At 37.0% G+C, this 26498-nt stretch overlaps 1 protein-coding gene across 4 annotated transcripts; it reads left to right on the forward strand.

Moving 5' to 3' along the window:
* The first annotated feature begins 608 nt into the window (after positions 1-608).
* Positions 609-26266, forward strand: LOC104222668 (chaperone protein dnaJ 1, mitochondrial). 4 transcript variants are annotated; one of them, XM_009773916.2, is made up of 20 exons: positions 609-776; positions 1272-1375; positions 1462-1555; positions 3440-3526; positions 3624-3715; positions 4214-4297; positions 4420-4458; positions 4554-4670; positions 4753-4794; positions 4891-4978; positions 6173-6237; positions 6372-6434; positions 6511-6583; positions 8092-8183; positions 9533-9604; positions 10888-10944; positions 17966-18014; positions 18100-18169; positions 24632-24721; positions 25325-26266. In XM_009773916.2, exons 2-20 carry the CDS (start codon positions 1319-1321, stop codon positions 25419-25421), a joined length of 1428 nt encoding a protein of 475 aa, XP_009772218.1. In that variant the 5' UTR covers positions 609-776; positions 1272-1318; the 3' UTR covers positions 25422-26266. The 4 variants fall into 4 exon arrangements, with proteins under 4 accessions (XP_009772218.1, XP_009772219.1, XP_070021179.1 ...); XM_009773917.2 differs by having other exon boundaries at positions 25289-25412; XM_070165078.1 differs by lacking the exons at positions 17966-18014; positions 18100-18169; positions 25325-26266.
* Positions 26267-26498: the final 232 nt, after the last annotated feature.

Consider the following 26498-nt stretch of genomic DNA (forward strand, 5'->3'; position numbering starts at 1 on the left):
TACATGTAGATACACATATAAGAATCTAGCAAAAATTTACCCACAAATAAGTACAACATAAAAACTAATTGGAGAAAAAACTTACACAATTGAAAGCTTAGACTAGAGATAAATTAGACGAAACGAACAACCTTCGCAAGAAATTCAAAAAATGAATAAACTTTGAAAAAAATGCTATGGTAGAATGTAGGAGAGAAGAAGATGAATGAGAAAAAGAAAAAAATATTGAAACATTAAAATGCTAGTGGAATTCTTATGTTTGATCATTATCCAATCCAAGATTGCGATCGGTTCCGTTCGAATATGATCATTTGTAGTACAATAAAATGATATATTGAAGCCACAAATGCTCACCAACGTTCTTCTTCAAGAGCAAAAATATTAAAAATAGATATTCTTAAAAATACTCTTCGGCAAGAAACTTTCACTTGTTATATAGTTAATCAAATGAAAAAAGGAAATAATACTAGTAAAGTAACTTTTTTAGACGAAGTTTGAAAGCAAAAGAGAATTGCATAATTTGAAACTATCGAGGGGTCATATCCGTAAAGATAAAATCTTATGGGAAGAAAGTATAATTAAACTCAAACCCAACTAAAGCCGCTCCCCAGACAATTAGACGCAGCCAATTTAGAGAGCATTTGCGTGACCAAAAAAGAAAAAGCCTATTGAGAACGAGAAACTTTCAACATTGAACAAATAATTAAACGGCAGTGGGTCTGGAATTTCAGTTGCTGATTCTTTCCTCAATCCTAGTCTTCTCCAGTTTCTTCCAAGTAAGCCTAATTTCTTTCTTTATCTTTTAGAGTGTTTATTTTGTGGTTTGTTTTTAGAAAGGAAGTTCACCCATTTGTTTAATTTATAAAATTTTCTTAGACTAAAGCTTATGAATGTCCAAGTGGAACTGATGATTTACATACTGCGGAAGTGGTGGAGTTTATAAGAAAAAAACACTTTTGCTAATATGTGAGAAAAAGTGGAATTTGTAAAGTTACTGGTTTATTCGAATTGGTAATGTACCAAATTGACTTGAAGTGTTTGTTTTTTCTTACATATTATGTTATTGTATTGGCATTTGCAACAGAGCTGCCCAAAAAATTATGCTATTTTTTCTGCTTAAGAAATTTATTGGAAGAAAATGTTTGTGTTTAATGGTGTTGTAGTTTTTGCATTTCCCGCTGAAAAAGCTAAATCCTCACATAAAAAACTAAAACGGCTGGAGTAATTCATTGCCAAATTTTATGTAATGATGGAATCGAATGTTATTTCAGTCGGGGCATTTTACTTTTGTGGCCTTGGAAGTCGCTTCCAGCTCAAAATGGGCAGACTGAGGTGGACAGGGGTTTCCCCAAAATCTATCATGCGAATTGCTGCGGTAATATTTCTGAAAACTACAGCAACATTGTTCGGTATTTTAAAGAAGTGGTAATATTGTGGCTAAACGCTTTTCTTCATTTCCAGTCATGGCGCACAGTTTCTGCAGATTCGATGATTGATAAAGGAAATGTGCGTGCACATGTTTCAGAATATCTACCCACGTTACTTCAAAGTCGCTGTAAGAGGCTTACCTTTAACTGTAACATCTGAGGATTGAACTCTTTTCTATGCATCAAACTTTGCAATTTTAAGGATTCTTCGTCATGGGCTACTTTTCATGAATTGAGCTCAACTTTGTGCCTTAGTTGTTAGTTAGGTTAATTTGGAATTGATTATGGTGTGAAACATTACATGAACTTAAACTATATTTTCTTGATGGTGCTGATTCCAGGTCACTCTATTTTTTGTTTTTTTGTTTTGATTAAAGCATATTTTATTGATGTCCTGGGAGAAATCCCCGAGTACAAGAAGTATAACAAAAGACAACAGTATGGTTCTCTATAATAGAAAGCCAATCATCTATACCTTCAGGGACTTTGTGGGTGCTCCAAAAGTTGAAGCAAAATAAAAAATAAAAAATGAAAGACAAGGCGTAAACTGTACTAAGTCATGTCCCCCCCCCCCCCCCAACACACACACGTACACAATACACACACCCAAAAGCTCTCTTCTTCTTTTCCCTTCAAAGTACCCATATGAATGATCGGGGTGCCGCATCCCATGTCTGCCTTTCCTTCTTCTCCTCCTGTATGTCCAATTATGTATCACACCTTTCACTGTTTTCGACATTGTTGATTGTATTTCAAACAAGTTGAACTAGAATTTTCCATTATCGAGAAAGAACTTCCACGTGCTTGGCTCATGAAAAAGAATCAAGCCCACACGTGAAGGGGTGTGTTGAAGACATAATTAAGTAAATAAAAGTGCACTCTTTATCCTTATAAAAAATAAATAAAAGCGCACTCTTTGGAACAGTGTATGATTTTAGATGAGATAATCACACACTTCAATAATATTTACAACTTAAATTTTTCTTTGCATCGTCCTCTTGTTTTATACTATGTGTTATGTGTAGTTTATTTGATTTAAAATTATTAAAGTTATAATTTTTAAAAAGATAGCACAAAGTCAGTCAATCTACTTGAGAATCGAAAAGGTGAAAGTCCCATAAGAATTAGAAGTCAGCCCATTGTGATTCTATTTAGACAAGTAGTATTTATATTATATTTATAGAGGTCAAACTTTCAATATCATGAATCTGAAGGGAGCATATTTAGAACAACTATGCTGCGCAGCTAGATTAGAGGAACTTTAAAGATGAAGAGCAATGATTTAAGAAGTAGTTCAGTTTTTTTCCCCTCAATAAAGTAAGGTTTACTAAGTGTTCAGGGCTGGTGAGCTACATTGCAATGATACCCTAATTCAGTGGAAGATACTTAGCAGGAGATAAAGAATGAGTCTTATGTCTAGTTCTTCATATCACAATTCCATGCTAGGGATAAAACCATACCACTGCAATAGGCAATAGTCCTTTCTCTGTTTATGATGTAATCATCGCATCTATGTTCTTTCCCTATCCCGGGCTAGCTTTCACACACCTTGGCTATTTCAATGTGTACTTGCTACCTCTCACCAGTACGTGTACTGTGTAACTCTGCCCACCAAGATTTAGCAAATGGGAAGTGTTTTGTGCCTCCACTGAGATTTGAACCTGAGACCTCGTGGTTTTCCTCCCACTTCATTAACTACTAGGCCATATCCTTGGGCTCCCAAGTATCCCAATATAACCATTCTACTGCAAAGTATATGTTGCATATTTTATTGGTACCTCCCCCCCCCCAAACACAGTACTAGCTGACAACATCAGATTTACTTGAATCGGAGTTGAATATGTAAATGCTAAATATAGTTGTTACTGAAAACTCTGTGTTCATGCATATGCTGAATGTATGTTGAAACACCGGAACTTTGACAGAAGATGTTATTACTCTAACATGCACTATGTTCAGCCAGTTGAAAACCCAATCCATAATGTTATGTTTGACTTTGCTTTGTATATCAGCTTTGTACAGTTGCAGTTTTATTGGTAAACCTAATAGCTCTTCAACTAGGAGATTTCCGCCATCAAAGCATTTTATCCATTCCACCGGTATTCCTCCAATATATAGATAGTTACTTTTGATTTGTGTGTTTCAGCTTATTGATTGCTCTATCGTATGTACCAATTGCATCCTTCCATTTTTCAGGAGCTTGTTATTCTGCAGAACGAGATTACTATGAAATTCTAGGTGTATCTAGAGATGCTAGTCGAGATGAGATTAAGAAGGCTTTTCATGCGGTGAGGATATTATGAAATAGGGTTTAGGTGCCTTATTGATATGTTTATTTTCAGTTGAAATGAGATCTTGTCTGCTATTTTGGTGTTAAAAGCTTGTCGCTGTCAATAGCACTATTTTTTGTTTCAATATGGATCTATTTCCTTTATGGTGTTGAAATTCTACTAGTCATTTGTAGATTGTTTTCAATGAAGAGGCTGCTCATTTAATAGTTCATTTTCATTACGATAGAACAGAATCTTCTTCTTACTCCTCTCCCCCCCACCCCACCACCACAAGTCCCACATACGGAAAGGAATCTTCTTCTTCGTTTAGAGGTGGAAATTCACATTGTGCCAGTGTTTTGAGACAAGTGATTCAATATTTTTGCACTTCAAGAATTTTTTGCTTCATTTATATTGAGCATTATCTTGCTTAGATCTGTGGCATTATATCTTTTCCTTTATCCTTTCCATGCTATTTGTAATTCTCTAGTGCTTTGACTTAAAAACCTTTTGCAGCTTGCAAAAAAGTACCATCCAGATGCCAATAAGAATAATCCTTCTGCCAAGAGGAAATTTCAAGAGATAAGAGATGCATATGAGGTTTAAATATTTCTATGTTCTCCAAAAATAGTACTATGACCATGATTGAAGAATTGCTGCATTTCCTTGTACTACATTCATATGATAATTTCATGGATTGTAATCGTGAAAGGTGAATTCAGATTTTGCAAGATCCACAGAAGAAAGCACAATATGACATGGTGACATGTCTTTTCTCCTTTGGCTTGTATTTTTCAAATTATGCTATATCATGGTGTACATTTCATAACTAAGAATAAATTTTTTACTAATACAGATGAAGGAGCAACCTAGCAGCACAGAAGATATGAATTATAATTATGGGAATGGCAATGATTTTAGATATTCTTATAGCACACAATTCTCTGATTCATTTCAGAAAATTTTTTCTGAGGTATTTCCCTTTCTTTTCCTCTTCTCTGAAGTGCAGTGATTTATGGAATTTGCTTAAATGTATATGCTTCAATATCTCACAGATATTCGAAAACGAGGCTGAAAATTTGACGCAAGACATTCAGGTGGTGCCTTTTGTGATTGTGTTCCATTTGATGTTTCCCCCAATTTGAGGGACTCCAAAACTAAACCTGTTTGACTGTAATATCTTCAAATGGTAGGTGGAGCTTTCTCTCTCTTTTCCTGAAGCTGCTAAAGGATGCACAAAACATCTGTCATTTGACGCAGATGTTCCATGTGATTCTTGCCGTAAGTAAAAACTGATGTTCTCTTTCTATCCACCTGTTGTGTTTTTTGAAGCCTTTCCTTTGTGTCCGAGTTGGATGTTCCATCGTCTTCTTTTCTTTGTTTGTTATGCCATCTCTTCCCAGAAGCATGACTAGGAAGATTATGCAATTTATATTTCTTCTTGTTCTCTCTGTGTGTGTGTGTGTGCGCGCGCGCTTTGTTCTCGTTCTCTTTCTCTGTTCTCGTTACTAGATAGGTGAAGGGCGCAAAAGACTGCTAGAGTCCCAACATTCATGCTTTTATCTCTGCTAGAAATACAGTATTGTAGGGTGATGTCCTAATGGTTAAATTAGTACATTGATTACAAAGCTCACCTGGAAAGTTTGGTTAAAATTTTTGAGTAATGAGGCTACTCTATTTTCATGATAATGGTGCTTATACCTGGAGGCACTATCTCGCTTCCATCTAAAACGAAAGAAAATGATATTTAAGTCGACTTCTCAAGAGGAGAGAAGTGAAACATAACAGTATTCAATCTATTCAATATAATATGACATGGTTTAGCATGAAAAATGGAGTTACTTTGACTTTTACTTTTCCCTTTGTCCCATTATATATGACAGACTTTTCTTTTTAGTTCCACGATAAAATGGCACCCTTTCTATATTCATAAACTCTTTAACTTTAAACTTCTCATTTTTATGTAACCAAAAAAAAAAAAAAAAATTTCAAGCTTGCCATTTTACCCTTAATGAGATGATTTATAGCCATACAAATATCTGTGGCTTGTTTTAGACCAGAAGTTCCCGAAGTCAGTCTTTCTTTCTTAAACTATGTGCCAGTCAAACACCGTTACATAAAATGGACAGAAGGAATATCTTTTTAGTGCTAGAAGAAAGTATGAAATTAATTGTCCGAGTTGTATGAAGTTGTTATACTCAACAGGGTCATGCTTACTTTGAATTGTTTTGGAATTTAAATTCTTAGTATATGGTCTATTACTTCTTTTAGAGGCATGTTATTTGTGATATAGCAACATGAAAGGTGCATCACCTCAAATGCGTGGAGTATTTTTTAATTGTTAAAAACGTAATGGGAGTAGTTGTGGTCATTGACAAAGTGAATTTTATCCCAAAATTTCCACTTTGAAATTCTTAGTTTTTCCACACATCATGATCTTAACTTTTACTCTGTTTTATCCTTTTTCTCCTTCAGATGGTAGGGGCTATCCATTGCATTCCAAGCCTAAAGTATGTCCAACTTGTCAAGGAATTGGGAGAGTAAGTACATTCAAAATTTTGAGCATTTCCTCATTTTATGAGGTTTAACTTCAGTGTTCACTTTCTTTTTTGCCTGATAATCGAGCAATGTTCAGAATCTTTTTGTTATTAATACTCTGGGACCTATTCATCAGGTTACAATCCCTCCTTTTACAGCAACTTGCAGTACCTGTAAAGGATCTGGACGAGTTATTAAGGTCTTGATTCTGAGACAACGAACAACTCTCTGATTTGACACAAAGCTTCAAATAATCATTGCTTGGTTTCTATTAGGAACGTTGTAGGGCATGCAAAGGATCAGGAGTCGTTGAGGCCACTAAAGACGTTAAAGTAACTATACCCGGCGGTATGCATTGGTTTTTCCTTTCCAATTTAAGTGTTACCATAAGGAGTTTAGTTTATTTCTGAGCTACATCTGGTACTTCATTTTAAATTTAAAGTATTTGTGTATTCCGCTTAAAAAACTAGGTGGATGGCATACTAATTTCAAATAAATCAACTTTGTCAGTTCTTGATATTTCACATTTTCTTTTTTCTCCTCTAGGGTGGGGGGACTGTTTGGCTTGCACTAATTTTAAACTTAGACAGCCCAAGATGGTGTTTGGGCATAAATACATGTGGTAAACTCTATGGATACAAATCCCCATTTATAGAACTGTAATAGATAAGTTTATCGATTATAATAGGTGAAGAAAGTGTACAAAGTGCCAAGTCAAAAAAAGTGTACGAAGTACCAATTATATGAAAATTAAGACTATTCTGTTGCTTTTCCACAAAGGATTTGACTATATTGTCGTATTTGGTTTTCGTCATTCCATGACCTCCTTACTATGGAGAAAAGTTCTATTTTACCGGATGTCTCTGCTTGTGTTACCTGGTAAGGTCCTGAATTTAGAGTGTAGAGTTACAACACTGAACTGAGAAGATAAAGTGTAGTCAATTTAGAAAGGCTAATGGTTTTGCTAAAGGCTGATAACGAAGCTTTACCACAGAGAACAAAATTAAGATGATTGAAACAGAAGAGCGTGATGGGAGTACTATTAATTGGAAGATACTTATCAAAGTGAAAGGGAAATTCTATAATATGGTTGTGAGACCAAAAATATTATGTGGGGGTGAATGTTGAACTTTTAAGGCCTAGCATAGCCACACGAAAAGTATTGCTGAAATGTAGATGTTAAGATGATTGTGTGGTTATATAAGATTACTAGACTAGACATAACCACATCCGACAAAAGTTAAGGTAATACATGAAGACAATAAAATGAGAGAAGCTAACCTGAGATAGTTTAACCATGTTTTACGTAGACCTCCAAATCCATGGGTTCATTGATGCTTCACTATGATGATTAAGAAGGCGGGGTAGATTTAAAATCAATGAAGGTAAGTTTCAAAAGAACCCTATAATCTCTTGGTATCCATGCTGATTTAGCTAAGAACAAAATTAATGGAAAGAGATGATCCATATAGGAAATACCAATTAGTTGGGATTAATGCTTAGCTGTTGTTGTTACACTTACATTGGGTCTGGCTTATCAAAAGTCATTTTAGGGTGGTTAGAGACTTGTATGTCAATATAACAACATATGTGAGATTTAGGGAACTTCTTTAAAAAAGCCGCTAGTTTGCCTTAAAAATTAGTTGCTATTGGCATAACAATAGCCGAATGGATATAGATGATTCATATAGTTGACCACAATTAATTTGGTATTTAGGCGTAGTTGATTGATCTTATGATCATTGGACGAGTAGGAACATATTCATCTGAAACTTCTTCTGATTTTCAACTCAGTAGCAAGGTCTAACAGCATAACGTAGGATTATCGTATGATCTTCCTTTTCCTGATGGATCAGGTGTTGACTCTGGTGATACTATTCGTGTGCCGAAAGCTGGTCATGCTGGCAAGCGAGGGATGCAACCAGGCAGCCTATTTATAAAGCTAAAGGTGCATGATTCTCATCTGTCAAGTCTTGCTTCTAATATATCTTCTATATTGGGTTATCGAATGTGATTCTTTGTGATTATCTGTGACTTCAAGAATTTTTATTCATGGGTCAATCTCTATAATATTTGCATTATATATAGCAGAAATCCATTAAATTTTTGGCTCGTTGATCAATAGTCAGATATCCCTAATTGATAGCAGAAACCCACTAGATTTATTCTTTCAACACTAAGGGATTTGGAATATCAATGGGTGATGGTACAAACACCTACAAGGCTAGACATGACTAGGATCTGCTAAGGCCTGCTCATTGACAGGCAAAAAAGGCTGTTTTGTTTGCGGGGAGGGGGGGGGGATCCTACACGTTTACTATAAGAAGAGAACGACGAAGAAGCTTTGTTATGTAATAAAGTGAGATGATATATACATAATAGTGTGTTTGCCAATGCTTTAGGTTATTTACCCTTCTCTTAAACAATATTATTTGGGTAGATAGGTCTTAAGGAAGGGTAAATAAAGGTAGAGAGAAAGGCCATTTACCTTTTATAGGTGGTCAGAAAACAAATAAAGAGGGGAAGGGGAACTTAAGGTATTCGAAAACTCTCTATGTTGGCTTTTCCAGCTCCTCAATCTTCAACAGAACTGGCTGAATTATGAAGAAAGTATATTAAGCAGTTAAGATGCACGTTGGTGGAGTAAAGGTCCATTGAATATCTGATAGTGATAAGCTGATGAATATTCTTTTAGTTGTAATTGGATCGGGAATGGAAGACCTCACATGGACTAGAGCATTGAAAAGCTATAACTAAGGAAATATATGACCTAAAGTCATGCTTTTCAAGTTCAAAAAAGCATTTTAAATTTATGATTCAGATGCAGTTTGTAGTTCAGATTAGTAACTATAATGTTCTTTTACTAAATTTCTGTTTTCGTATTCCAATTCACCAACATATTAATAGAAAAGTGTCCTCTATCACTTTGTCATTTATGTTTGCTATTTAATGTTGCCCTAGTTAAGACTGATCCTATTGGAAGTTGAGACTCTTGTAATACCTGTACTAAAGCTGTAAAGTGCCAGTGAAGTGAGGCGAGTCTTGCCTATGCTGATCTAAGCTTAAGCGCTGCATTGATCGCGCCAAGTTTCCATGTCTGTGTCACACCAGTAGACATAGTCATGTTAAGACAAATGAAGAATCTTTTGATAATCGGTTACTTGAGCATACAATTGGTTCTGTTCTGCTGTCAATTTAGATTTCCCCTTTTTCTTTAAAAACGTTTTGTCTTTGGGGTCCTTTTCGTTGGCTGGTTGAATCTGTCTTTGTGAAAACTTCATGCCTTTTGTTTTGCAGGTTGCTAAAGATCCTGTTTTTGCTAGAGATGGAGCAGACCTTTATGTGGATTATCATATCAGCTTTACAAAAGTGAGAATCACTTTCAATTTTTTCCTCCTTTTGGGCATGCTAATAAAGTATATGCTTTACCATAAACATTTGATTCGCTGTTGGTAGAAAGATATTTGGATTATTCTTCTTTATTTCTTGATAAGTTTAAACGTCTAGTTGTCTCCTTCGTTCTTCTCATGTTACTGAGGAGATATTTGACGCACTCTCTCCCTTTTTTCTTTGTGCATCTTATAAAACAAAATAAAAAAATTAAAAGTCATTACCATTATCGACAGTCTCTGAATTCTGAAACTTTCTTCAATCTTTCTCTCTTGAACAGTCCCATCACCAAATTTCATCACATTTCAGTTGGCAACCTTAGTTCCATTATCCAAAAAAATAAAAAAATAAAAATCATTAGTACCATCATCGACACCCTATGAAACTTTCCTCAATCTTTCTCTCTTGAACAGTCCCATCACCAAATTTCATCCTATTCCAGCTGGCAATGGTTAGAGATTGCTGTGTTTTCCTTTGATACTGGTTAGCAAGGTAACTGGTTGAAGATGATACCGAGCGGGTGGGTGATACTACTGGCACCTGGGAAGCAGGGATTGGATTGGGCATGGTAGATGTGTATTCTGGTGGTTTTCTTGTCGTTGTTTCTTTTTCTTTTTTAATCAGTAGTCTTCTCTTGGTTTATCCGGCTATATTTATGAGTTGGCTGATAATGGAATGTTAAAAGTTATAACCAGGGTTGTTACTGTAGAAGTAAAAGTGGGGCATATCTGATACAGAAAATAATTCAGAAACTAGAAAAATAAGCAGCTGAAGGGATCACACAACGCCTATCCCTGTTCAAGCCACTATCATGCATAGTACTTGTTTCAAGGTTCATATATCTAAACTATTTTAGTTAATGGCACTCTGCTCGCATGGCTAACAAATACCAACTAACTGGTTAAAGAAAAGTTAACCAGTGAGTAAGGCGAGTATTTGTTAGACAAAAGATGTCATATGTAGCTTGCCTTCTACCTTTCTCATAAACAACATACACACAGTGTAGCTGGGGCATCATAGGAGCGTGTGTACTAGAAAAAGATGTTAGAAGTTGGTTGAATAAGCTCCAATCCTTAGATTGTAGGTTATGGATTTGCAAAATATAAAGAGAAGGGAACATCATAGAAGTTAGAACCGAAGACTAAATGCAGAAGACTTGAAATAAATGCTTAAAGCTCTTTTGTTGTTCTTCTTCTTTACATATGCTTTTGTGACTTAAAGTAGAATTATGAAATTTGGTGGTTCTTATTGAATTTTAATAGGCTATTCTTGGTGGTAAAGTTGAGGTACCAACTCTATCTGGGAAGACACAGATACAGGTATGTGTTTTATACTGGGCTTATCCATCTTTCGTCATTTTTAATGTATTTTACTTACTAGAAGTGTTGTAATGCTGTCATGGCGTTAGAATAAATGTGAAGTAAAATACTAATAGTGAATTTTGTGTCACCTTGATTTTTTTTTGAGAATGGTAACATATTATTTAATCGTAGCACAAAGGCTGTGCTAAGGCCATATATACATATATCAAAAAGAGCAAAAACCACGGCTATCTTCTATCTCCTACTACAGCGATCCTATTATATCTATCATTGAATCTACATCCTGTGCAAAATCTTCCTTACACCAAAAGTGAAACAAAAATAAGCAGTTCATCTTGATCTTCTGTAAGGAGTTGTTGTGTCCTTCAAAACATCTACTGTTTCTTTCCATCCAAATGGTCCACCATATACATCCCGGGATGGTCTTCCACCACTTTTTTTGTTTGATCAGGTCTCCAGAGAAATTCCAGCAAGCAAGTAGCTCCCTTGTACTCCTGGGCATGGCCCATGACAGTCCTTTCATGCTCAAAAATAGGTTCCATAAAGCTCTAGCAAACTGACAGTGTAAAAATAAATGGCTAGTACTTTCAGCCTCATTTCCACACAGATAACACCTTGAACACAATGGCATGCCTCTTCTCATTAGATTGTCTTGTGTTAGACAAGCATCCTTGGCTGCTAACCATACAAAGCAGGCTACTTTAGTTGGTATTTTGGCTTGCCATATTGTTTTCCAGCTCCATAACTGAGTTTGCTGGCCTTGATGGTTGAACAGTTTGTATGCTGAGTTCACTGCAAAAGAGCCACTACTATGCCTTGTCCATTTAACCCTATCCTCCTCCACTGTAGTCCCCTTGAACTGATCAAGTACATTCAAAAATTCAGTGAATCTAGGCAATTCCCAGTCATTTAGTTTTCAACTTTAGTATTCAAACTCAGAACTTTCATGTCAGTGAAAAGGTCTTTCAAAGGTCCATGTCCTAGCCAATTATCATTCCAAAAGAATGTTTTCCTCCCATTCCCTACTACAATAGAAACATTCTCAGCAAAACGAGGCCAATAAGCCCTGATGGACCTCCAGACACTAACCCCATATGTTGTTGTCACTGCTCTAGGTATCCATTGTCCCTCTAGTCCATATTTTTCAGTGGTGACCTGTCGCCATAAAGTTTGATCTTCCTTGCCAAACCTCCAAAGCCATTTCATGAGTAGGCTTTTATTATGTAGTCTCAAGTTTCTTATGCCTAAGCCCCCGGATTTCTAGCCTTGTGTCAAAACCTTCCGGTTAACCAAGTGATAGCATCCCTTCTCTTTATTTCCTTGCCAGATGAAATTCCTTCTCACAACATTAATCCTTTTCTCTATTTTTGTAGGAATAGGAAAAAGGGACATCATGTATGTGGGAAGTGCATCTAAGACACTGTTAACCAATGTTACTCTGCCCCCCAGGGATATGTACTGGCTTTTCCACTTAGCCAATCTTTTCTCACATCTTTCTAACACCCCACTCCAAATGTCTAACGACTTGTTTTTAGAACCCAATGGCATACCTAAGTAGATGAGTTACCTCCATTCTACCTACACTACTTGCCACCTTAAAACCAGTCATCCACCTATTGTTATTTGCTACCTTTATCATGTTATTTAGACCTTCCATTGCTATTAGGGACAAAAAGGGGGAAAGAGGGTCACCCTGTCTCAAATATCTATGTGAAGGTTAGAAACCTTATGGGGAACCATTGATGAGAACAAAGAACCTGACTGAGCTTATGCAGAAGAGCATCCATTTAATCCACTTTCTTCCAAAACCCATAGATTTCAGCATTTTAAGAAGAAAAACCCAGCTCACATGATCATATGCTTTCTCAATATCAAGTTTGCAAAGAATTCCAGGTGTCTTCATCTTTAGCCTTGAATCAACACATTCATTAGCCACTAGTGCTGCATCCATTATCTGTCTCCCCTTTTTGAAAGCCATCTGATGCCTATCCACTAGCTTGGAGATCACTGTTTTCAATCTTTCGGTCAAAACCTTAGAAATACTTTTGTACACAGGCACAATTAAGCTAATAGGCCTAAAATCTCTTAACTCTCGAGCTCCAGTCTTCTTTGGTATAAGGGCTATATATGATGCATTAAAGCTCTTCTCAAAAAACTCCTGTGTATGAAAATTTCTCAAGGTTTGCATAACATCTTCCTTTACAATATCCCAGCAAGAATGAAAAAATCCCATAGTATATCCGTCTGGCCTAGGTGCTTTGTTTGAAGCACATAATTTTACCCCTGCGCAAACTTCATCCTCTTCAAATGATCTTTGTAACCACTGCTTCTCACTCTCACTTATACAAAGACAATCAGCCAAAACAAACTCTGGTCTCCATTCCTCTGTTTCAGTGTAAAGTTTTTGGTAAAATGATAGAATTTCCCCTTTTATAGTCTCTGGATTCTCCATCGTCACACCATTAGCTTCTAGCTTATCAATTGCGTTATTTCTCCTGTGTGCATTTGCCATTCTATGAAAATTTTGTGTTCCTATCCCCTTGCTTGAGCCAAAGAACTCTAGATCTCTGTCTCCAAGCTATCTCCTCATTTTTTGCTATATCTTCCAGCTCCATGAACATGCTGGCCTTCTGCAAAAGTTCTATCTTCAGATAGATTTCTAGTTTCCTGTACAACATCCATTTTTACCATGGAACTTAGAAGTTGAGTTTTCCTTACTTCAAAGTTGCCATGATTTGTACCATTTCACTCTTTTAGTTTTCCTTTCAGCATCCTCAATTTGCAGGCCAGAATATAATCAGGTCTACCATGTACCTCAAAAGAAAGCCACCACGTTTTCACCATGTCACTAAAACCTGCTACCTCGAGCCACCAATTCTCGAACTTGAAATAAGACTTATGATTCTCCCAATCTCCACATTCTAACAGTAAGGGAGCATGTCAGAAGAGACTCTAGGTAATAGTGTTTGGGAAATATTCCTGAATTCATCATTCCATTCCGTAGAGAATAGAAACTTGTCTATCCTTGAAAAAGCTTGCTGATTGTCACCCTTTGCCCAAGTAAAACTTCCTTCGATAAGAGGAGGATCCACCACTTCCATGTCATTAATGAAATCAGAGAACTCTATCATGGATCTTGTCATTCTCCTACAATTTCTCCTCTCATTTACAAATCTAGTTGTGTTAAAATCCCCGCATATTACCCAGGGACCATCAAAAAGTCCCCTAGTATCTGCAATTTCCATCCACATAAGCTTTCTTTCCACCCTGTTGCAAGGTGCATATACCCCTGTGAGGTGCCATGAGAACTCCTCTGTCATCGAGCTGAATCTACAAGTAACTGTGAATATTCCAGTGGTGATCAGCTCTCCTCTCCATGCCCTATTATCCCATAAAATAAGAATTCCCCCACTTCTCCCATTTGATTGCAAGCAACCAAACTCTACCCTTCTATTGGTCCATATGTGCTTGACTAATGGTTCAATATTTCCATCTAACATAATTTCTTGAAAGCAATAAATGTCTGCTTTCCACCTTTGTATCAAACTGTTCACTAACCTTCTCTTTTCCCTTCTATTCAATCCCCAAACATTCCACGAGATAATTTTTATCTTCTTGGTTCACTTCTGGAAATTGACCTCCACCTTGCTCTTTTCCCCTCATCTTTGTACGTCACATTGAAAACCAGTTTTTCCACTTCCTTTGCCCCCTTTTGTTTTGGAATACCACAGTTGGCAGTAGGAGTTTCTGTCATCTCCTCCTTCATTTTGGCATCTAAATTCATAAAAAGAGATAGAGCCTCCCCTTCACAGCCTTTGAACACTACCCCATATTCCTTGCTCAGTCTCAATATATTCTTATGTACCCATAAAGTTGCCTCCATTTCAGCTTCTTGGAATTGAACTTGAATTGGGTCAACATCTTCTATCTCCCATGCATCTGCACCTCTATATTCAATTAACTGTTGTTGATTCAGATTTTCGAGTATTTGAACCTCCCCCCAATTTCCCCCTCTTGCATGTCATGATCTGTGTGACTTCCATCATATTCCAATTGAGATAATAACGGTTGAGCAGCCGCTGATTTTTCAATTTGCTCTATCAGATACACCTCCCTATGTTTACACGCTTCTATCTCTAGGAATAGAAGGTCGGGTCGCTCCATTTGTTGGGGTAAATTAGAATCCCTATTCAGTTCCTCACTTATAACATCGAGCCCAAAATTTTGAGGTACATAAGTTTTAGGTCTTGCTAGATTGGCCCCACAGCTATCCATAATAGAACTTGGGCTTTTTTCATCAGCCAATTTTCTGGAATCTGGATCTTTTATCTTTTGTAAAGTCTTGGGCTTCTCCTGAGTTCGGCCCACTTTAGTATTTGCCCTAATCTCGTTAGAACAATTCCCCCGCTCAAGGGCACGTGGGATACAACTGTCAACTTTTGAATTAAAGGGCCCTGTTACTGAGCCCACGTGCCTAGATCTCTCTTTTATGAAAATAGGGCCTGTAACTATATCATCACAGAACTTAGGCCGTACTTCAACTACTGCCTCTTCTTGGAAAACTTTAACGGTCGTTGGAATTTCAGTCCACAATGGCAAGGAAAAAAGCATTCCTCCTTCTTCTACTTCTACGATTCTAGGGATCTTTTCAGCCGGTCCCTTAACTTTGATACGAGCCCACCTCATGTGATTTCGCAGCTGCGTCTCTTCCTCCGTCTCAATCCAGCCACCACATTTTTCTCCGATAGCTTTCATGATTTCTGATGACCATAGATGTAATGGGAGTCCGAGAATCCTCACCCAGATCCAGTCGAATTTTGTTTCAGAAGGATAACAAACTGCTGTAGGGGACCACCAGCTCAGCAATAGAGTAGCATTCTTCCATCTCTAGGTTTCTCCATAGTTTGCTCCGCCATCCTTCTGGTTGGGAATTCGAAAAGAAATTGTAGTCCATTTAGTTCATAGACTCCAACAGCATTACTCCACTTATTGTTTACCCATCTTCAAACCTCTGTGCGTGAGGGAATTAAATATAGTTCTTTCGAGAACTTGCCGACGATGCACCTATTCAAAAGACTTTTGTCTGTTGGCATTGAAGCAGCGATCTTGATAGGGCTGCTTTCTGGTTGAATAACTCTGATGTTGGCATTTGATTCTGATCATTTGGTTGAGTGTAGAGTATGAGCAAAATCATTATGTAATTTTGGAACCTCTGCTGCTCTTGTAAAGCGAAAGTTTCTGTGAATGAACCTTTCTATTTTAGAGGCTATCTCTCCCCACCCTGCATTTAATTCAACTTCAGGTAGAATAATAACTGCTCTGCTTTCCCCATGTACAGAAACAATACTAATAAATCTCACGTAGCTGTTGTGTTTTTGTGAGCAATAAAAGTTGAATAAATGATCCCTGGTCCTCCACCTATTAGAGACATTACCCCTTCTTTTAGAAGCTTTATGCAATAAATCACATAACCACAAAAGAATTTTCCTGCTGGAAGTCATTCTTCTCATCAGGTTTCTCGTGCGCTCAACCCATTCAAACCACAATTCTCCATCCATATGCTTTTCAGTTATATCATAAGATTTACACCCCCTCTGTAAAGTATATTCTATTCTCCATAATGAAGTTGCGTAAACCAAGTTTTTAAGCAATCACGTAAATGATTGGTATAAAACACAGTCCCTCCGCTGCCGTAGTCGCCGGAAAGAAAAGTATGAGTCGGAGAAAGTTTTTCAAAAAAGATCTTAACTAAAAGAAAAACGGAAAAAAGTTCTAAACAGAGATCACAGTGGGTGAAAACTGAGCTTCAGGGACAGATGAAAGGATTCCGATGAGATGAAACTTAATAACTTCTTTTAAGATATCACAAGTGCATGAAAAAAAGGTTTGGTCAGATGCACCGCAACAAATCGTAGAAGTTGTGTTATTGCGTATTGGCATGTTTAAATGCCTAAAGGACAAGATAGCATAAAGGAAGAATCGGAAAGAGTTGTGTGGAAGATATAAGACACAATTTAGTTTTTGGTTTCAGAGAGGGACCCCTTTGGCATATTTGTGGCATTGAATGCGTCTGTTTAAACTTTATTCTTCCATTTCAGTTGTTTTTTCAAATTTGACTGAATGGCAGTGATTTTGCTTATCCTTTGCTTATTTGTGTTGAGATAGTCATCTATTCCATGGTTCTGTGATTCTATTTAAATTGGTTTTTAAAAATTTTTCTTCAATTGTTATTGATAAAAAAGGGTAGCCCGATGCACGAAGCATCCCGCATTGACGCAGGGTCCCGAGGATGGGCTGCACAGCCTACCCTAATGCATGCGACAATGGCTGATTCCACGGTCAAACCTGTGACCTATAGGTCACACAGAGACAACTTCACCATTGCTCTAAGGATCCCCATCCAATTATAATTAAAAAAAATTCAAGTGCGCTGTCTTTGTGAACTATCTGTAGTGTAAGATACGAAGTAAAGTTTTTCAATTCCTCGTCTAGAGGTTCAACTGTTTTTGGCTCCAAATATGAAGTGGAGTCTGGGGAAAGAGCGCTTTGAGAACTCTAAGGGTAATATTTTTGCAAAAGACAAAACTAGCACCAATTCTCCCAAAATACGGACTATTTTATCCACCTGTAGTTCTCTGAAAATGAAGGCCATTCTCGTTGGAAAAAAAGTGTCTTCTAATCCAGACTAAAGAGGGGAGATGAGAACTGAAGCTACTTGAATGCTCATAAACAAGCAAGGAATTGGCTTCGGGATCGAACATCAATTGCAACGATTTGATAAAAAGAGATTTCCGTCGCTTCTGTCATGCATTTCCAGTTGCTGAAGTTGCTTTACTGTTTCATATGTTGCCTGATAAAATCATCATCAGTCAAGTGCTTACTCCGTGGTGTTTTTCTTCCATTTATTTTATTTTCATTGTTTTGTTTCATTTCATGTGCTACGACCGCTGTATTTCTCCCTTTTTGACTTTCATTTTTACCAATACTTGCTGCTGTTTTCTATTTCTGGTCCTTTTAGATACCCAGGGGGGTTCAGCCTGGACAATTTATGGTACTACGAGGCAAAGGTATCATAGCTTAAGTCAGAGTGACTTCTAATCTATTTGATATGCTTCCTTCTGAGTGATCAGTCTTGTTGTCTGTCATACTTAGGTTTGCCAAAGAGTGGGTTTCTGGTGAACCATGGAGATCAATATGTGAGGTTCCGCATTGACTTTCCGACGTATGTTTTCTCTCTCACATTTCCAGATCACCTTTATCCCAAATGATTACAGTTCATTAGACTCTTTAGAGGGGGGTAGGGGGGATGGGTAGGGGTAGGGAATTGATGATCTTAACAATTGCGTTGCTTGGAGGAAATAACAAATGTCTTTAATGGGTTTCTTAAGCTATTAAACTCAAGGATGCTACCTGAGCTGATTTATATTGAGTCAAGCACCAAAATTAGCTAATCCTGCATCCTCATGGGAAAAAAGAGCAGGAAGAAATGATAAGTGACTTCAAAAAGGATCTGCGATCTGATGTACAAGAACAATTTGTACTAACTCATACAACCTTTTAATTCATCGGAAGGGCGTGCTCATAAAGGTAATAAGTAATTTTTTATGGGGATCCTGAACATTCCCAAGGTAATTGCACCATTAATATCTTTGAGAGATTCCTTTGTGAAGTGTTGAACAGCTAATCTTTATTCAAAATGCTGCAGATGTTTAGAGATTGGGGATAGTAGGGATGACACCTCTGAGCATTAAACAAAGTGGTGTTTAAAAGAGTGAAATGGTCACTAATGTGTAAAATGAGAGGATGATAGCCCCATTCTTAGAACCAGTGAGTTGAGTCAATCCTTGATCTGAGCTGGTCAGATAACTTGTATCACTAAATGAACCATAAACTAGCAATATCTATTGTCACGTATGAAAGTGTCTGGGTAGTCAAATTGGACATTGAATGCATCTACAGATTTATAATCACCTGCTCTTTCCTTTATTATTATTATTACTAGGTTTAGGGTATGCGTGTATCCATATCAATAAATACATAATTTTAAAAATATCACGCAAGTATTATAATGTTTAAATTATATAAACTTACAAAATAAAAGTTAAAAAAAAAATTCCTGAAATGATAATTGTTTCCATGTTGCTATCTCAAAAAATGAAGAATCTTTTGACCAAAAAAAATATGAAGAATCTTATCTCATAAAAATTTACAAATGTCTTATTGATTTATGAGGACTTATGATGAAATATCTTATGAAAATTATTGTTATTTATCTGACCTAATACCGAACACAAAACATAAAAATACGTTTATCATAATTCTTATAGATTTGTCAAATAACATATATTAATTTTTTTTTTAAGTCTTTTAAAAATTTGAGAATGAAAAGGTTGGCAATATACATCCTACATGATTGGTAATGACAATGTAAAGTTTTAACAAATGACTAATCTTGAATTAATTTTAATACAAATAACTTAATATAAAAGAAGTATATAACCATTGTCATTTTTGACCGAATGCAAGAAAGAAAGAAAAATGAAATGACAACTCATTTATAATACATGTTGTCTTCTACTATTTTATCCTTATTGCTTCAAATCTATATTTTTACCGATTTGACTTTTAAATTTATACTATAATCGATTCTGCTTTAGTTTTTATTTCTCTCACCGCTAGTGCGCTTGTTATGAAAATAAATTAATGTACCTTAAGAGTTTTTTAACTTGTCAAATAATTTTACTTATATGATAATTTTGGAAAAAAAATTGAATTGAATTCTTTTGCTAATTAATTAATTCAAAGATTTAATTATTTGCTCTCAATATTAAGGAAGTAACTTAGTCTTTCTGATAATTCAACTCCTTAAGAATATTCAATAGTAATTATAACTTTATGCAATAAGAATTCTATTTTCAATAAACAAATCATATGTAAGCTTTGGATCTTTTGTGTTATTAAGATCATTGTGTTTTTGACTTGTATAACTTAGCTAACTTATAGTAGTTTCTAACATTTATATAAGGTACAACTCTTAATTGATTTTGAAGGACTAAATATTAGGATTTTCTACCTAGTTCAATAAGGAAAAGTTAAATAAGCAAAATTTTAATTGATTTTAAAGTCCTAAAATTTAGGATTGTAATTTAAATTACAATTCCGATAGACCCTCGGCTTAAGGAAGGACGACAAAGGAGCAATAACAATAACAACAAATAGATTATTATTACTATTATTATCATTATTCTTATTAATTAATTTATTTATTTTGCTTTTTTTGGCAAAATTGTTATTTGAATTTGAACCAACCTGGTGTCAGTAGTAGCTAGGTGCTGGTAATATCGAGGTATTGATAGATATGAGTTGAGGTATACCTCCACTGTAGCCCTCATTATAGAATTAGGCATTAGTTGTCTACTTGAATGTGTCACGACCCGGATTTCCCACCCTTGGGAGTCGTGATGGCGCCTACTCGTAGAAGCTAGGCAAGCCACGAAATTTAGAAATTTTAACTCTTTCATTTTAATCCTTTTAACAACTTGTAATAACAAGTGATCAACATTTAAATAATAGCGAAAGATGAAATTAAGCGGAAGACTTAGACTAATATAATATCAAAATCAATACGAAAATGCCAACATGCGTCTCTACCCAGAAACGGTGTCACAATATTCACGGAATGTCTATGAATACTACATACATATGTCTGAAAAAGGAAATACAGTCTGTCTCGGATACAAATGAAAACAGAACATATAAGTAGATAGAAGAGACGTCGGGCCTGCGGACGCCTGCAGGACTACCTCGGGGTCTCTGGATGGACTGAAGGCGGGCTCCCCAAGTGCTACTGTCCCAGTGCTGCTCCGGTATCTTCACAAAGTGCAGAGTGTAGCATCAGCACAACCGACCTCATGTGCTGGTAAGTGCCTGGCCTAACCCCGGTGAGGTAGTGACGAGGCTAGGACCAGACTCAAGATAAACCTGTGCAATTATATAATATACAACGGAAAAATAAACAGGAATAAGCAGTTTAAATGGGAGGGGGTACATGCTTCGGGGAACATATCAAATCTAACAGAAACTTAAGAGAAATATGAGAGGACAGTTCAAAATCTATAGCAAAACCATAATAATACTGTTGCGGTGCGCAACCCGATCCCTTATCATTTAACACTGTTGCGACGTGCAACCCGATCCAATATAATATTTGTTGCGGCGTGCAACCCGATCTAACATAACATGGTTGCGGCGTGCAACCCGATCCCTATATAATAATGTTGCGGTGTGCAACCCGATCCATATATAATAATGTTGCGGCGTGCAACCCGATCCATATATAATAATGTTGCGGCGCGCAACCCGTTCCAAATACACAATCAACAATAATCATAACAGCAGTCCCAGCAAGGGACCAATAACGAACCACACTATCCCGGCAAGGGAATCGACAGCATAATTAAATACATCCCAGCAAAGGAGAAACAACTATAACCAATCTTAATCCAACATCTAACCATTTCAGCTATCACCAATACTCAAACTTAGTAATTTCCACGTAAACAAACTTAATCCTTGCTCAATATCGAGAATCATCAATTAAAGCATCCGTAATATTATTTAAGAACCCAACAAGTTGCAATTTAAGACTCACGGTCATGCTTGACACCAATGTATAGATACTCATCACCATGCCTATATGTCGTACTCAACAACAAGCAAATAGCAAATAGGACTCAACTCTTAATCCCTCAGCTAAGGTTAGACCGAACACTTACCTCAAACTTCCACGACCAACTCAAGCCTCAAACACCGCCTTTCCTTTCGAATTCGGCTCCAAATCAATTGTATCTAGACATAATCGACTTAATAACATCAATAAATGCTAAACAATCCAATTCCAATACTTAATTATAGCTTTCTAATCATTCTTCCCAAAAATCCAAAAATTGACCCCGGGCCCGCTTGGTCAAAACACGAGGTTCAGACAAAAACCCGATCACCCATTCACCCACGAGCCCGAATATATAATTAGTTCCAAAATTCGACCCCAAAACGAGGTATAAATCACAATTAATCAAAAAGCCCTAACTCTACCCAAATCCCTAATTTTCTACCCTTAAGAACATGATTTAAGCCTAGAAATCGAATGGGTGTTAATGGAAATTGAAGAAAATGAGTCTAAGATTACATACCTATGAATTGGTGGTGAAATCCCCTTTCAAAAATAGCCCAATTTGGAGTTGAAAAGAAGAAGTTATGAAATTTTGAAGAAATCCCGTAATGGCTACTGTTTTAAGTGCTGGGCGACAGTGTTCATCGCGTTCGCGAGAACATTGTTGCGATCGCGAAGAGCTGCCAGTAAGTGGACTTATGCGATCGCGATTTCCTCTACGCGTTCGCGAAGGGTAAGCCTCCCTGACCTTCGCGGTCGCGGACAGCATTACGCGTTCGCGTAGAAGAAATGACAAGTCCCCAGCCCACCTCCAGTTTACACTACGCGTTTGCATCACACAGGTCGCGTTCGCGATGAGCAACCCCCCAGTGCTCCGCGTTCGCGACTGTGGCTTCGCGTTCGCGAAGAACAAATCCACCCCTGTCCCCATTTCCCTTTCGCAATCGCGAGTGTTACTACGCGATCTCGATGCACAAAAGATCTGTGCACCTGCAGCAGCAATTCTGCAACTTTTCCCAAGTTCAAAACCTTCCGAAACACATCCGAAACACACCCGAGCCCTCGGGGCTCCTAACCAAACATACGTACTAACTCAACAACATCAAACGAACTTATCCGTGCGATCAAATCACCAAATAACATCATTTACAATGAATTAAACCTCAAAATCAATGAGAACTTCTTAAAACTTCAAATTTTGCAATTTAGGTCCGAACCACGTCAAATGACATCCGTTTTTCACCAAATTCTATAGAATCGTCTTAAATCATATATAAGACCTGTGCCGGGCGCCGGAACCAAAATACGGGCCCGATACCAACATGTTCTAATCGAAATTCATTTCAAATTCCTTTAAACAATTTCAGAAAATAATTTTCTTTAAAAATTCATTTTTCGGGCTTGGGACCTCGGAATTCGATTCCGGGCATACTCCTAAGTCCCATATTTTCCTACGGACCCTTCGGGACCGTCATATTACGGGTTCGGGTCCGTTTACCCAAAACATTGACCGAAGTCAAATTAATTCATTTTACAGTTAAAACTTATCATTTTTCACAGATTTTCGTATTTAAGCTTTCTGGCTACGCGCCCGGACTGCGCACGCAAATCGAGGTGACGCTAAATGAGGTTTTCAAGGCCTCAGAACACAGAATTTAATTTAAAAGCAAGTGATGACCCAAAAATGGTTTTGCATGTAATATTCTTTCTTTTAATGAATGTCCAAAGTCAGGATTTCCATCATGGCTCAATCAGGTGTAAAATATCATTATCATCCCTTTTCCTAATGTATCGACATCTATCTTAAATATTGTTGTAAAGCTGCTTTAAACTTATTTATCACTTTCTCCCTTACAAAAATTTAGAAGAAATAAATGTACGACCTCTAGTTGAAAAAAAGGAAGGAACATAAGAGTGAACTTTTGTTTACTGAGGAAAAAGCTGCCACCTCTAGTTGAAAGAACAGAGTCACCTCTCCAAAGCCTGAAAAGGGAAGATATTAAAATGAACTCTTATTTTTTCCGGACCCAGTAAGATCTGCCTATGTTATAGCTGCAATTCAAGCTCATGACACGTATTGCCCGCTTTGGTCCAGCAAACTTCATGGATTTGTCCGTTGGGCTACCCCACATCGACCGGAAAGCACGCTTACCATGAGAACTTATGCTTTGTCTTACTCTTATATAGCACATAATTTTCTTCTTCCTTTTTGATATGAGATTTGTATAATGTGTCATATTCACCTCTCCTTTCGGAAGCTTGCTACTGATAAGTCTATCTTTTCTTCTCTTTGATCCACCCTCTCTCATGGGTGTCACATACACCCCCTTGGGAGCTTAGCATGCTCGCTGAGGTTTGCCCCACAATCATACCAAATTCGACTCTGGTACCATAAGCTCGTATATCATGTGAACTCGTGTTGTCTTATATAACATTTCACTCTCCTCTACCTTTTCGGTGTGAGGTTTGCCCAAGGTGTCTTATGTACTCCTTGAACAGAAGCGTAGGAGCCTGTCAATCCTTCTTCTTGACCCATCCTAGTCAGCTTGCCCCTCAACATGGGCATCACAGTTTGTTAGTGCTTTTGCTAGTTTGCTCACACTATCCAAAATATGTGACTTAGCTTGACTTGCGTGGTTGTTACGGTTAGAATGTTATAATTGATTATTACGCAGTGTGTTAGAGAAGTACTTAAATGATTGTTCGCAGAGTGGAAATGTGAAGTAAGTTAGTTGAGAATATGTATATTAATATTATAGTTTGAATTGTTAAGAAAGTTTTCCATTTAAAGAAAGAGATTAAAAATTAAGGGATGAATAAGCAAGGAAAGCGAAGTAGGTCAAGTATTATGGGAAAGGAGTATCTTATCAGATGAAATGCTTCTGACCAGACAGTTTTCATTTATTTCTCTATTTTTCTGTTGCTCATCTGGAACTTCCGCAAGAGTTTGCTGCACGGACATAAATTCAAGGATGCTTTTTAGCTTGGTTATCATTGTTTTTTTGTTTGTAGAGTGTTGAATGAACGGCAGCGTACTATAATGGAAGAATTTGCACAGGAGGAAATTGTTAATGGAGATTACACGGATGGAGAAGTAAATTTGTAAGTTTCCCGTTTCTTTTAATTTGTTTGTAACTTAAAATTTAAGAACTGGAAATTTTGTGCTATCTTTGATGCATGTGGATATTTCTATATGATTTTGAGTTGTTCACCTCAATACATACTCTTAAAAGTCAATTGAAATGAGTTTTATTAAGTTATTTTTCTAGCCAAAAAAAGACATAGATAATGGGGTATAGCTTTCTCTCCCATTATTATACTATACAGTAGATACATGATCGAAATTAGTTGATAGGCAACACTGAATGCTGTGACCTGCCGATTTCTGCTACTCATTGAACTTCGCTAACTACATCAGGTTAGGATAGCTCTTCCTTTTTTCTTTCTTGAGGGTGTGGGGGTTGGTTTTTTGGGGGGGGGGGGTCTCAGAGTTCAAGAAATGTCCACATATGCTCTCTTATCATGAATGTTTATACTTTCTGTATGAATACTGGAGCGTTGTCACATTATTATCTAACGGGCATAGTGCTTTAGTATTTCTTTTGCTGAATAGTCTACGTCTATAGCCACCATTCTGAATGTGGTGAACATTCTGGTAATGGATAACAGGCTTTACCAGCAGCTCTCTACTGGTTGAACTTACAGGTGGCAGCAGTTGTTTGAACATGTATCGAGCCCGAAGTTTGTGGTTGAAATATCGCTCTTTATATCGGTTCTTCTGTTATTAGCCAAAACAACCTGATTGGAGGTGTCAGCTGTCTCCGGCAGATGGTTGATATGCTACAAGAATCCATGGTGCAGCTGCTACCTGCTATTAACATCATATTGACACCAGAGTTTACTAGTCTCTGTTTTTCAATCAGATCTGGAGAGAACTTCCCACAATGGAATGAAGGTTACCAAGTGTCTCCCATTGTGGAGCAATATCACCTACACATTGTAGGGCTAATTATTTTTCACTTCACGCGGAGAGGTCAGATTGCATAGTGTTTAACATGCCTTTATAGTTCTCAATAAAAAAGAAAGTGCCTATTTTATCCAAGGCCTTTGAAGAGACGGTTGATTATCGACATATGGTTACAAGAATCCCCTGTATTTCTACATATATATATATATAAAGGGCAGTCCGGTGCAAAAAGCATCCCGCATTCACGCAGGGTGGGGAAGGGCCGCACCAAGGGTGTGATGTAGACAACCTACCTTAACGCCTTGCATTAGTGGCTGCAAATTTTAGCACTGTATTCCTTTGTCCCTTATTTTTCTTTGGACATAGCAAAGTTCCAGTGGTAGTCTAAACGTGTATATGTTTGTTGTGGAAGCGCTGTGGAGAGAAGGAAAAGCTCATAGGATTCTCCTACCTTTATCTTGAGCAATAAATAATTCACATTATTGTTTGGACGCTGTTATTCTCTCTCTCTAACTAACTAACTAACTAACTAAAAAGAAAATCATAGTTAAGCTCATTACCATGATCTTATGTTAATTATTATCGTCTGCTGTACTTTCTAGTCTGTATCCGTTAGCACATTTGTGGTGCTTTTGTGAATTATATACACTAATGAAAAAACACAGTTTTTTCTGTTTCTTTGTCTTGAATCTCGATACTTTTGCTTTAAGCAGGTACAAGTCTTTTCTTAAGCAAATAAGGTTATCCTGACGCCTTATGAAGGGATTTCCCCCCATTAATCTTAATTAAGGATGTTTCCGTTTTACTGTGTATGCTATTGCCAAATGCACAAAGCAGCGAGTCCCAGTCTCCATTTGGCATAAAAGTTTGTTAAAAGAAAGTGGGATCAGCTCAGTGCTAAATCCTCTAGTT

The sequence above is a fragment of the Nicotiana sylvestris genome, chromosome 1, assembly GCF_000393655.2.
Source record: "Nicotiana sylvestris chromosome 1, ASM39365v2, whole genome shotgun sequence".
Lineage (NCBI taxonomy): Eukaryota > Viridiplantae > Streptophyta > Magnoliopsida > Solanales > Solanaceae > Nicotiana > Nicotiana sylvestris.

Bases quoted from the DNA above. Each gene is read 5' to 3' on its own strand.
- LOC104222668 (XM_009773916.2), top strand. From the start codon at position 1,319: ATGGGCAGACTGAGGTGGACAGGGGTTTCCCCAAAATCTATCATGCGA. The intron at 3,527-3,623 runs GTATTCCTCCAA...TCCATTTTTCAG, and splicing joins GCATTTTATCCATTCCACCG to GAGCTTGTTATTCTGCAGAA. The intron at 18,015-18,099 runs GTATCATAGCTT...TGTCATACTTAG, and splicing joins TATGGTACTACGAGGCAAAG to GTTTGCCAAAGAGTGGGTTT.